Source organism: Triplophysa rosa, linkage group LG7, assembly GCF_024868665.1.
Source record: "Triplophysa rosa linkage group LG7, Trosa_1v2, whole genome shotgun sequence".
Taxonomy (NCBI): Eukaryota; Metazoa; Chordata; class Actinopteri; order Cypriniformes; family Nemacheilidae; genus Triplophysa; species Triplophysa rosa.
In genome coordinates this window covers 11,758,661-11,772,364 of record NC_079896.1, presented here as the reverse complement: position 1 = coordinate 11,772,364, position 13,704 = coordinate 11,758,661, and the positions used below count along the sequence as shown (strand labels likewise).

Here is a 13,704-nt window from a genome sequence, read left to right as displayed (position 1 = left end):
GCGGGCTGTCTGACAGTAGCCCCGCCGCTCGCGACATCCTTTGACATCATACAGTGGTCGCGTGCACACAGTTCACTGTACTAAACAACTTGTCAAAGTATGTTCTGTGCACCTTCTGAGAGAACAGTCAGCTTTTGTGGGCGGTGTTTGGAGGAGAGACGTGAACTGAATGGTTGTCATTCAGCATCAGTCAGAATTGCTTGCATTGGATGTTTTTTTTTTCTTTAAATCTTTTTGCAATGTAGCCTATAATAATCCAACAGTTTTCTTTTATTCGTATTTTTAGCTTATAGGCCTAATGTGGAATGACACTTTTTAATAAACTGTTTTGTTGTAGGGGTACAGAGTAACTTACATTACATTCTTTTAGCAGTCAGTTATAGGCCTAATTAATATAGGCTATTCATGAAGGGAGAGGGCTCAATTTTTTGTTTGAATTTACTTTGTTTTGCTCAATTTTACATTAAGTTGTATTGTATTTTATTGAAAAGCAAGACAAATTATAAAAAGCACATTTTTACTATTCAGTTTGTGCAATAGTGAAAAAAATAGCTTAATAAATAGAAGAAATGCAAAAAACCATGTTCGGTGTTCGGTATTATTCGGCCTTCAGACAAGTGTTTCACATCATGTTCGGCTTCGGCCAAGAATTTTCGCTTCGGGGCATCCCTAATTTAAAGTATGAACTCTGTACAAATAATGTTTATATTCTACATTATGTTCTACAACTGAAACTTAATTTTAGAACAAACATTAGAAAGATGCTATTTTTTGTCTGTGACTGAAATTCTCTGCATTTTGTATGCATGTAAGGTTAATGAGTAATGTGGATGTTACATGTAGCAGGCTACTTTAATGTAAGTGCAAAAAGGCTTTGTGGTCAGACACTTAAGCATGGATGGTTTTCAGCCCAGCCAAACATCCTGTTCTGTTGTCAGCACAGAGGGAAATAGGCAAGAGAAAAGGAGGATGTAGGAAAAGACCCAATGAAGCTGGAGATATTAAGAGGCTTTAGAGATTCAAACACAGAAAGATGCAGATTTAAAATTGTCTTGCTCAGTGGCGGATCTAGGATTTATTTAAAGCAGGGGCCACAATTTACAGAGGGGGGCAAAATTTTCAATTACTGCTTGTAGATTTCTGAACAAAACATGAGTTAGAGAATGATGCAGGTTTATTAATGATAAACAGAGATGAGTACAGGTCAGTAAGTAAGCCAACACAACACAAAAGTTTACTGTACTTATAAACATACTTTTGGTTTGACCAAATACTAAAGGGTTTTAAGTGTCAGACACTATTATCCGTCCCTGAACTATTTGACTTCTCTGAACTGTTAACTAATATGTGAATCCTATATTTAGGATAGCTCAACGCTAACGATTTTTCGACTGGCCTAGGCAGTGATTCAAATTTTTACTTGCTCTGCCATCGTTTTTACTGGCCCTGCCACAAAAAATATAATAGTTGTTGTTATCGTTGTTTTTGACCCATCGTGTTATCTGGTATTCTAATTAGCAAACTTATATGACACCAATATTCAGAAATTAAACATTTTGAAAAGTGGTGGGGACAGAGATGACAAAAACAATACTTTAATAAATTGTTTCTGTAATAATTTATTGTTAATGTAATATTTATCATATATAGTGGGCGGTCCGCTTTTCGACTCCAGCTCTCACGGTATGTGGTTCCCAAACTGTTTTTTGGGGAAGGTCACTTGGCTGTTGCGGTGCATTACACTGAAAAACAGATTATTCCAATGACAAAAAATGTCACTTGTTCATTTGTTAACGCGTTTTTGAAAGAAAAAGGTGCATCCTGTGTTTTCCTTGAGTTTTAGATGTTAATGGCCCCTAAACAATAAACACCTTCTGCAAGAATTTCTTAATTTCCTCCAAAAAGTGGTGGGGACATGATCCGAATCCGATCGACCAAAGCGCATATCAGGTAGTGATGTGTGGAGACTACAGAGGCCCTGAGAGGACAGGGGCACTTCAGGGGCCATTAAGATTTCAACCCTAGATCCGCCAGTGAGTATTGCTGCTTTTTAACCATTGTCTCCAACATGGTAAGCATGTACTGTAAGACTGCTACAGACACTACTCTGTTAAGCCTTCCTGTCTGTCTGTCTCACACTTAAAGTTGACGTTCCGTAACATGTGTTTTTAAAGACAGTCAAGTCAATATTAGACCAATGGCATATTTGCGGTGGCCAGGAAGTGCAAAACAAAACAACAAATCGCAAAACTAAAAACAAATCTAAAAGCAAAATAAAAACCCCAAAATTAAAATGACAAATCTGAAAACACAATATCAAATCTAAAAACAAAATAGCAAATCATAAAACACAACAACAATTGGGGAAACAAAATAACAAGTCAGAAACCACATCGAAAAGTCAGAAAACACAACGAAAAATCAGTCAAACCGGAAAAGGTAGGTACTTTGTTGGAAAAAACGTGTGAAAAGCCATCCATGATGCCGTATTTAACGGATTTTTAAGGCGCCCGAAAAGCACCGCCTTTTGTCTTGTCTTGCTGTCTTGCCATATGACGGCATAAAAAACGCTGTTTTGGTTGCACAGAGCGCGCGTCATTTAAGCCGTTTTGTCTCTTGTGTAATGAGCCCCTCCTGCTGATTTCCACAGCCAGTAAATTTGAACTGCTCTCACCCAATCACTGATGAGCTGAGCCAGACCTGGGGCATGTTCAAGCTCAAACCGGTGCGCAATGTTTTGCTACCGTTTCTGGGTTGAACGACACGTTTCCTGGAAACGGTTTTCAATGGTGTGCAACAGGGTTTGAGATACGTTTTCTCTTGTTTGGTGGGTGTGTCAAGAATGTCAGCCCAATCAGCAGCAACATGTATATAACCCACGCGGTGTTAAAGAGACGTGGCTGTTTATTGTAAGTTTCTTTGCAGTTCCATGCACGATAGCGTCAGTCTCTTCATGGAGATAAATGGCAAGGCATTTGGCATCGACTTGGGCTGTGTTATATTTTAGTTAATAAGTTCATGCTTGTTACATTACGATCATTGCGCAACATTATTGCGTCTCCTTATAGTCAATCAATTTTTGTAATATGGAAACTAAAATCACATGGGCTACTGATAAAAACATGCATAGACTAAAAGGCCCCTGTAAGTCGCTTTGGATAAAAGTGTCTGCTAAATGCGTAAATGTAAAATCTATTACTGTTTGTTCGTCCTGTTTATAGCATGAAAGTCCACTGATGTGTGAGTTCAGCAGCAAAAGTAAAGTGCAAGCCGTTAACTGAATATTGATACGGTTGATAAAAAAGATCTCTCAATCCACACTTTCTTTTTTTACTGACCACGCATTAAGTACTGAAATATAAATCTAAAAACTACCCAATATACAGATAAACAAGACCAACAATGTAAAAACTGGCCGGTGGTCCGAGAGGGCATCGAACCGTCAAAATGATTCAGTCAGCAATGACAAATCAATCACGCTAACCAGCAGGCTAACATCCACAGTCCCTGGCTTTGGCCACCTAAGAACCTGTTAAAGGAAATGCTGTTCACTTTTTACTCTGGCTGATCTCGCTTATACCAGGAATGATTTCTGGTGTTGGAGATTAGTTTATACAATATTTCAACCGATTGCTTTTTTGCTTTCCAGGTAAGCAATACGCTATATGTAACAAGCAGGATATATACAATGGGATTGGTTGGCCTATATACAATTGCTGACCACGTTGTATAATCTTAAATTACCAAAGAGAAGAAGTCGTTTCTTCAGAAAGCAAGCAATGATTTGTTTAATGTTAGCAAACACTGCGCACATAATAAAATCCTGTAAAATGATCAGTGGTAAATTGGTCTGGTCTGGCTCGGTTCATCAGTGATTGGTTGACAACAGGGGCGTAGCTACATGGTGGCCATGGGTGGCAACGGCTACCCCTGAATGATGGATGGCCACCTATCTGGCCACCTCTGTTGTGCGAAGCAGTTTAAGATGTGTGTCGGAGTTTATACGGAGTGCTGCACAGATCATTTAGCGTATGCATGCTGAAAGTATGATCAATATGATGTCATACGCTGATGCACTGATGCAAACAGTCTGAGCGCTATTAGCTGAACAGCTGCTAACCGCTTCGTGACAGTGTACTAGTGATGGGTCGTTCATGAACGATTAGTTCTTTTTGAACGAATCTTTAAAATAACTCGGGAGTAACGAGTGTCTCAGCGAGTGATTCGTTCATTTTGTGTTGACCGCGCATGTGCAACATTGTACCAGAAACAGTAATGAAGTTCGTCTCTCGAGTCATCGGGTCCGAGTCCTTATACCGGAAAGAGAAATGATTAGTTCGTCTCTCGAGTCATCGGGTCCGAGTCCTTATACCGGAAAGAGAAATGATTAGTTCGTCTCTCGAGTCATCGGGTCCGAGCCCTTTTGTTCTTTTGTCAAATGGTAGCTCCGCAGGCAAACCTGCAGCCTGGAGTCTTCGAGTCCGAGTCTTTAACGTTACGTGACCACTTCCCGGATCATCAGTCAAATGCATGATGTACGTGTTATATGTTGTATTATAGGAAGAAATATAAAATGATCAAAAGATATGTGCAATAAACATCTTCTCTAAAATGTACCGTTCTGTTCTTTTTTCTCTCAGTATATTCATAAAAGTTTCTTGTGGTTTTCTGCATGTGTTTTTAATTTATCTTAATAACTATTTTGCATAAGAACTGTGCTGGCAAAATATAAACATAAGCAACACTAGTAAAGTCAGTGTTTATGTCTAATGCATATATTACACAAGTGATCTCTTATTAAATAATTGCACATTTAAATGATTTCAATAGCCTATTATTATATACTTTGCAAACTGCATGAGACTTTTTAGTAAAAAACAACAACTTGTAAACCTTATTGCATACCTGAGTGACCCAAAATTGTTCATTATAAATACATAACTTTACAGAAATGCTGTCAGGAAATAATTAAATAACTGTTTCTCATAATTTGTCCCTAACTACAATATAAGTTATTTCTTATTATATATCTGATCAAAACTAGCATAAATAAACGTTATGGGGTAATTTGGCTATTAACATGCAACATTAATTTAACTCTGCTCAGATGAACGAAATGACTCGAAAAAAGATTCGTTCATTTTGCTGAATGAGATTCAAACATCTGAATCGCAAAAATGACTCGAACTTCCCATCACTACAGTGTACTGTCTGTGTACCATGGAAGTTCATCGCGAGCAGAATGATCAGGTCAGTAAAATCAGTCTTGTTTAACTGGATTTCATTCATTAATTACAGTTTAAGTTGGGGTACTGCAATGTTTATTTTCTATAAATAATGCTAACTTACTGCAAATTATAGCTAGCAAATTATTTTAAAATAATGTTAGCACATGAAAGCATTGCAAATAAATTGTTTACTTTACGTTCGTTGTGTATGTTTTTGACCAGCAAACTATGTGTAATGAAGAATTGGTGTAAATTACAGTAGAAGTTAAAGAATTTCTGTCTGCAAGGATTTTTTGGTCACCCTAATAAAATCAATGGGTCCTACCTGGCCACCTCTAAAAAAAAGTTCTGGCTACACCCCTGGTTGACAACAGTTCAAATTTACTGGCTTTGGAAATCAGCAGGAGGGTCTCATTATACAACAGACAAAACGCTTTAAATGACGCGCGCTCTGTGCAACCAAAACAGTGTTTTTTACACCATCATAAGACAGCGGCGCAAAAGGCGGAGCTTTTCGAGCGCCTTAGCGCCGTTAAATACGGCGTTATGGACAGCTTTTCGCGCAATTTTTACGGCGTTTGGAATCGCGACGCCGTATTTTGCGGCGCAAATACTGTTTAAAACGTGATTAATCTATGGCGTAATTGTGACACCGTCGGCTTGCCATAGTCTGAAACGGTTACGTTATGTTTCCACGTGAGCCTGGTTCGACACGGCACGATTACAAACTGTTCAGCTCGGAATTGAATTGTGCTAATGAATGCGCGCTGAGGCGTTATAGCTCAGTCTCTTGTGTTACCAAGGCAGTGAGTGACGCATTTGTGTTTACATTCTAAAAATTTCGGTTATCAGCCCTGCGGTGGAAAATGAAACCATTTACGTACCGGCTGGCATGGATCGGCACGGAGTGGAACGTTTAAGCAACGAGAACGATTCGGTGCGATGGTGGAAAAGCGCTCTTATTATAGCACTTTATGCAGACATAAACTGCATGCTGTTATGTGTTCTTGTTACTTACATGGGAAAAGACTATGTATACATTAAGCTCTTAAAATTTAATGGGTCATTGTAATGCCGTGCTGACACTTGCATGAAAACTGCATGTTTGACGATCTATCGACCTTTGTTTCTCTATGAGACAGAATTTTGGACAACTATTGATTTCCATTACAGTGGCCTGATAGCCACCAGCTAATTTCCAGCATGTGTGTTTAACAAGCTATTGAATATCCACAACAGTGATTCTGGACATATGATCTGTAAATAAATACAAGTTGCATTTATAGTTATCCAGTCTAACAACAATAAGCAAACATGCATCTTTGAGAAAGTCACAGTTTCAAGGTATGATCCAAAGTACAGTTGGAAATAAAAACAATCATAATGTGCAATAACAACTGAAGAGTTTATCTGACCAATCGAAAAAAATAAACAGTTAACTAGTACAACATATTTAACTACAAAGAAGTGACTGTTGAATCTTTTGTAGTAGTGTGGAGCTAAAAACAAATCAAATTGTTTTTGACTTTCAATAATACACTGAATGATCACTTTTTAGTTAATGTACTGTTGTGGTATGTATCCAGGCAGTCGTTACACTGGAATCTATTATCGTTGTCTCCGTAAAGAGAGCTGGCGATGGTGCGAATGATATTCTTCCTGGCCCTGGCCGTGGCAGAATGGCACCTCTTTCCCTCGCTCGCATGCAGCAGCAGAACTCCTGCTACGTGGTCGTGCACCATGCTCCGGCCCTTTTCTCTACCAAATCCATAATCAGAGACAACATTTTCAGTGTCATAGCTGGCACAAGAGCAGCAAGTTACAAAAAAAAAACTCCATTCTGTTCTGTTCTGTTCTAAATGTGCAAAACAGAGCCGGCCCAGGCCCACTACTGTAAGAAATATTTTACAGCAATACTTGGAACATATAAAGTAATTTTGTGCAACATGAAAGAATTGTGATTCAGCAAAATGTTTACCTCTTTATGGAAATGATGGGCGCAGTGAAGTTCTTGGATGCCACCTCTGCCATTCCTCAATTTGTCATGGCAAATAAGACATATACTGTCCGTATCACCCTACAAACACACACGACAAAATTATCTGAATTATTATTTAATTGTTTGATTATAAACACATTGCCAAACTATATTTGGGATTAGGGTCATAGCTAGTGGTGTGGTGAATGGTGGCAACAAAATAAGATAAGTCTATGGGGTCCTGCAAACAGTCAAATGGATTTAACTACAGTCCTGTATGTGATATAAAATTGTATGATGTTATCTTAACTCACTGTTGATATCAATTTCTGGTTGTGGAAACGTAGCCGCTTCTCCAAGGTCTCGGAGAGCTCTGGAATGGTGGGGATGTGACACTCAGGTCCCACCACTTTGGTTCGGCTTTCGTCTGAAGACACACGGCGGGCCCGAGGGTGGGAGTGCATCTCCTTTTCCTCACGGGTCATTAGGTGGACAGAGGCCCCAACGTTTGCATGGATCTGATTCTGCATGGCCTCTAGCTGAGACTATTTTGTTAAATGAGAAAAAGAAAGCAGTGATAAACTACCTTCTACTCATTGATAATATTCACCAAATTTCAACTAGAATCATGTAATACTCGTATTTAAATTTATGGCAGATGCTTTGATCCAATACAATATGTATTTAATGTACATTTTTACACATTTTCTCAGTGTGTCATAATCTACTGTTTGAGCTAAAGGAATACCCCAAAATTTAACTCTGTAGTTTTATATGGTGAATATACACATATTACCTCAACTACCTCAAACCTATAATGAAGCAAAACTGCAAAATCACATAAGATGCTTAAAATACACTTGTATAATTATTTGGCTTAATTAATTTATTAAAATTAACTGCAGCAAAAAGTCACATTAATCAGTAAGCTCTGTCTTGGGAAGGGTTAGAATAGGTTAATTATTCTTGAGTGACTCATAATGCCTTTCTCTTGAATCAAGGTAATTACAAGAGCCTTCTCTAGTAACCTTGGGGTGATGCCATTCACTACTGTTTATTATGTGCTGATTACAGTATATAATGAGACATTTCAAGCAAATGCAGATATTGCAAAACATGTTTTTTTTTTATCATTTTAAACAAAGGTTTGAAGGATTTGTTTGAAGATCTTTGGTTACAAATGTAAAAATTTTGATTTTTAGATTCTCAATGCATGCTGAGCAGAATTCCCCTATATGTACATCAGTAAAATCATGAATAGCAATCTCTGCGGGTGAGTTTTGAAACAGCACTCTGGGGTTTGAACAATGTTAACATGCATACAATTAGCAAGAACCTGAACCGAACCCATTACATGTTTCATACCACACCAATTCATAAAAAGTCTGAACAAATGTTTTCCATGATTCATTACAACTTCTAAATCATAGTTGATAGCCTGCAGTGAAATCAATGAAAGAAATGACTAACCATGCTGTTATGTTACATGTACAGTAGTGGCCAAAAATGTTTTGTTCAATATTTGTTTTTAATGCATCCACTGGTTAGATTAAAATACTAATATGATGTGTATGAGACAAAATGGACAAAACACTCAACCTTTATAGTACTGAACTAAATTATATCGCAAAAAGGCAAATAACATCATTGACAACTATTTTAACTGGTATTAAAAACACCTGTATCATAAAATGTATCATAAAGTAATTATGAAGCCATTTAAAACATAAAACCTTTATCATGGATTTGTTTGACTATTTAAAATGTGATTAACATTTAAAGCAAAATATAGATAAAAGATATGCAACAACAATCATCAATCACTTTTACAAATACATTCCATGCATTGTGGTCACAGCCAGATTATTGGTTTTGATCTGTTTAGTATACTCATGCATTTATAACAGCAGAAAAGTTAACAGTAACCGGGAATCCATCACACTTCCTTGACTTTCTTCTTGATCTTTTATTTCTGTAAACCTGTGGACCGATATATTTGCCGATGGGTCACCTCCTCTAGTCAGTGCACATTTCCCTGTTAACAAAGTGCCTTCAAAGCAATTATGCAATGTGTTGCCCAGCTGTGTTTACAGGATCAGCTGAGGCCAGATGTCAAGCACAACACAAATCATGCCCCAAACACACAATCATAGCCCTCTATTAGACTTCTAGACTGAACTTTTTCAATGGATTTGATTTCTTTCCAATGCATCAAGAATCACTTGCGTAATCAAATGTTAAGTATTGCACATTTTTAATTACATCTAAACATTCATTTTACCCAATGCAACATCACTGATGACTACCTTACCATGCAGGGCAAAGAGGCACGGCGGTCATTTCTGATGCACGAGTGCCTCATGAAGCTCCTCTTCCTTGCTTTGGCGTGGTCCTCTCCTGCTCCGTGCCCCCAGTAACTGCTCATCCACTTGGTGAAGTTCCCATCATCGTCCTCCTCATTGTCCACAATAATCGCGGGAAGCAGCCGAAGAGACAGCTTGGGGGTTTGCGTGGAGCTCTCCGTGTGGCTCCCGTCTCCTGCAAAGAAAGATGGACCAGGGTGTAGCCGATGCGAGATGATCCTGGCAGTGCTGTTGAAACCCTCTCTCAGAACTGTATTGGTGGTGTTAGACTCTGAGCAGTGTGGTAGGTTGTAATTGGATTCTTCCAGTGAGGTGCTCACAATGTGTGGGTTTGTTGCTGTAAGCTGACCAAAAAATATGTATGCACAGATTTCTTCATGTGGATCTTCTGTAATCTATTTAACATCAAAGTGGGAGGGGGAAGGCAGAGGAATATAGTATATGGGCGGGAGAGAGTACAGAAGAGACTGGGAGAGAGAGAGAGAGAGAGAGAGAGGATGGTGTTTTTTGGGTTGGTGCTCTGCTTTTAATCTTTCCATTACAGAGCACTGGGCCGGGGGGGAGTGAGAATGGTGCAGTCACACGCACACTGTGCAACTCCAATTCTCTCATTCTTTCCACTCAGTGAGCACATCAAACCTGTCAATAATTATGGACCACGGCAACAAGAGCCAGCATGTGAATGAGAGCGTGTCTATTTATGTCGTTGTAGCCTACCATCTGACAATAAGTGAAGTAGGATATCAATGCAAATGCAGCTATTAAGTGTGCTTTGTCCCTGTTATAATAAATTGTGCTTATAGTGAAGATCCACTTGTACCAAAGAAAAACACCCTCAAAACAATAAAACTGTTGGCATCCACACAATGTTCCAAATGTACTTTTATTAGGGCATGCTGAGTAGCCTCTTTTCCTTTGTAGCCAATGTATTTCGAGATGACCCCATTTTGTAGAATATGATAAACCCCCTCCCCTTTAGAAAGAAGCAATCTGGGGCACAAAACAACCATCCCCAAGCCTTGTCTATTGTCACCTATGGCTATGTCTCTTTGATACTTGTCCTCAATTATAAGGGTTGTATGGTTATATGAACTGTGGGAAGTCAGGGTAACTATTCCTATTGATTTATTTCTTGTGTTCTGAAAATAAATATTTTTGTATTTCATGACCAAAACAGATTCACAGCCAGTATATCTGCAGTAGTATATATCACAGATTATTCATATAATAATGAATTAAAAGAATAGTTCACCCAAAAATGAAAATTCAATCCATTGGTTCATCATCATCATCATTTACTCACACTTTTGTCGTTTAAAACCCATATGACTTTCTTTCTACCGCAGAACCCAAAAGAAGATAGAAGAATGTTGGTAACAATTGATTTGCATTGGTTTCATGTCTACAATACACTCTTAAAAAAAGGTGCTTCAAAGGGTTCAAAGGGTTCTTTGATGTCATAGAAGAACCTTTTGGTTCCATAAAGAACCTTTAACATCTGAAGACACCTTTCTGTTTCAAAAAAGGCAATTTGGGGCGAAAAAGGTTCTTCAGATTATAAAAAAGTAAGAAAGAGATGGTTCTTTAAAGAACCTTTGAGTTAATGCATATTTTGGAACAGAATTTTTTTCTTCTATGGCATCGCTGTGAAGAACCTATAAAAGCGGAGGTAATATGCTATTTCATGCATTCTGAATTCTTTACACTGTTGAACGTGCTGGCTTCTCATGCTAAACATGGTCAACTTGTTAAATAATGAGTTGGACGTATGACATAGTACAGTATTTCTTTGCTTGATACACTCCCCCAGCACTCCAACTTGTTTCAGAAAGTTTTTTATACGTCTGGATCCCTGTTTCGTAACAGGGATCCTATTCCTTTAATTGGGCAATTCTCCCAGAAAAGCACAGCAAGGCGAAAGAAATAGCTCGCCCTCAGTCCTATGAGGAGCTTTTAGATGCCTCAGATGTTCCTGTAGTAGCGGTAACCATAGTGATCAAATGCCATCGTCTATGACTGAGCTGGTGATTTTTCTGGACTGAAAAAAAATGAACTGCATAACCGCCACACAAACGCAATGAAGAGACAAAAAACAACCACCTCTTCTTTTCAAAAACTAAACAATGTAAGTATCCTATGCCTGTCGACTTTTCCCAGATGTGGCAGATTAATTTTCTTATTTATTTTTAAAGCACTTAGCAAACACAGCAAAACGTGGAGAGCATGACTATGCAATTAGGTGAGTGGACAGAGGCAAATAGCGAATTAACACAAAAAGAATGGTTGGATAAATCAAACAATTTATCGTCAGGAAATAATGTTTTATCTGGACTTGCAAGACTAAATTAGGGTCCTGGCATAACAGTATAATCTAACCCAATGTACTATATACATTGACTGAGGTAAATTGACTGATATATGTGTAAATGTTTAAATAAAACATATTTTGCAGAAGGCATGAAGTTTTGGTGGGCGATTGGCATACTAGACAAATAACAGTTTGATCATGCATTGCTAGTGTTGATCTGGTAGGCCTTTATTCATTATTGTTTATCCATGATTTCAAATAAGAATCCTCCAATTGCTTTTTAGTGCAAACCATTAGCCCAAATTATGCAAAGTAACTACTTGAGCACTAGTTAAATCACAAATTACGCAAAATAACGAACTGAGTTGAAATCATTTGCTGACAGATTGGTCCCCCCATTTAAAAAATCCCATCTGCGCCCCTGCGCGGTAAGTGAAACTAAGTCATATGTTTGTACTTTGTTGACAATCAGAAATAATCGTACAGCTGTATCTCTCTTTTATAAATTTGCTCAAACCAAATACTCTTCGAAGATACGATGTACGCAATACTACTGTATATGTACTCAAGATTAATATGAGATTGGCAGAAACTGTTACCTGATCTTGAGTGTAGAAGTGAATGGGTACTGCCATTGTCCGGTTACCAACATTCTTTAAAACATCTTTTGTGTTCTGCAGAAAAAAAGTCATACAGGTTTGAAATGACAAAAGGGTAAATGTTCATTTTTTGGTTAAGTATGACTTTTAAGGATTTTCTACAACAAATAGCTAAGAGTCGAAATTCTGAAAATGAAATTTCTCATCAGAATAACTGTCTTCTATTAACAATTATTATCAATATATTTAACTGTTTATAAACATACTGTAGGTGTCTTTAATAATACTTTTATAGTAGGCTACTGAGAAAAGCAATGTAACAAGGCATCTCATGGCTTTCATGTTGATGCTTCTGAACACAGAAAGCTTAACAACATAATTCTTATCATGCTAGTCCAAAATAAATTATTTACATAACTTAGATTATAAGACGCTGACAATTAATCATTTACGCATTTGGCAGACGCTTTTATCCAAAGCGACTTACATTGCACTGTATTATACATTGTTTCTGACTATGTGCAATCCCCTGGGATCGAACCCATGACCTTGGCATTGCTAGTACCATGCTCTAACCACTGAGCAACATCGTGACATTGGAAAAGCATAGTTCAAAGCTGAGTCTGATCAAAAAATGAATGTGCAACTGAATATGGATAAACTCTAGTAGCTATATTTTGAGCTTGTGTTCCTTCTCATTGTAAATTTCTGTGCATGGAATTTATTTGACCTGCCTCTGTTCTAGATCTATTTCAGGTGATTTCTAACACCAAAAATAGTATCCAACCTATAAAAGGGGGACAACAGTTGCTCTTGGTTTCTAAACAGAGATTTGTAATGAACCTATAGTCAGAAAAAGACAAAGTGCTTCTAAAATTAGACCCAGTCCCAGTTGTGGCCTCTCACACATGCAGACGTGGAATGTGTTTCAGTATAAATGAAATCCAGGTCTCTGAGAATGTTTATGCCGGAAAGTGAGAGTGTCTTGAGCATAAACACCCACCACGAGGCTTGTAAGATGAAAAGAATATAGTATGTCCAAAGGATAATGTGCAGTTAGCCAGTCTTCATTAGACATTCTCTAAATGTAGTTCAATTTAACTATAAAAATCTTCATAGTTATTTCAGAGTTTTTGTTCTTGGTATGAGCAAGCCTTTATGAATCAAGTATCAAATTAATAAACACTTTTATTTTACACTAGATTCATTGTAAGACAAATTAAGATTT

The 13,704-nt window shown here is 37.8% G+C and overlaps 1 protein-coding gene across 1 annotated transcript; it reads right to left on the bottom strand.

Annotated features, from left to right (window-relative positions):
* Window positions 1-2,652: 2,652 nt before the first annotated feature.
* lnp1 (leukemia NUP98 fusion partner 1) lies at window positions 2,653-12,512 on the bottom strand. Its single transcript, XM_057337840.1, has 5 exons — window positions 12,477-12,512; window positions 9,518-9,964; window positions 7,521-7,751; window positions 7,207-7,305; window positions 2,653-6,986 (listed from the first exon to the last, which is right to left on the bottom strand). The coding sequence occupies exons 1-5, from the start codon at window positions 12,510-12,512 to the stop codon at window positions 6,837-6,839; spliced, it is 963 nt and encodes a 320-aa protein (XP_057193823.1). The 3' UTR covers window positions 2,653-6,836.
* Window positions 12,513-13,704: the final 1,192 nt, after the last annotated feature.

Coding starts and splice junctions, on each gene's coding strand:
- lnp1 (XM_057337840.1), bottom strand. CDS start 12,512: ATGGCAGTACCCATTCACTTCTACACTCAAGATCAG. Junction 7,306..7,520: donor ACCAGAAATTGATATCAACA/GTGAGTTAAGAT, acceptor GTGTGTTTGTAG/GGTGATACGGACAGTATATG. Junction 6,987..7,206: donor CCCATCATTTCCATAAAGAG/GTAAACATTTTG, acceptor TGGATTTGGTAG/AGAAAAGGGCCGGAGCATGG.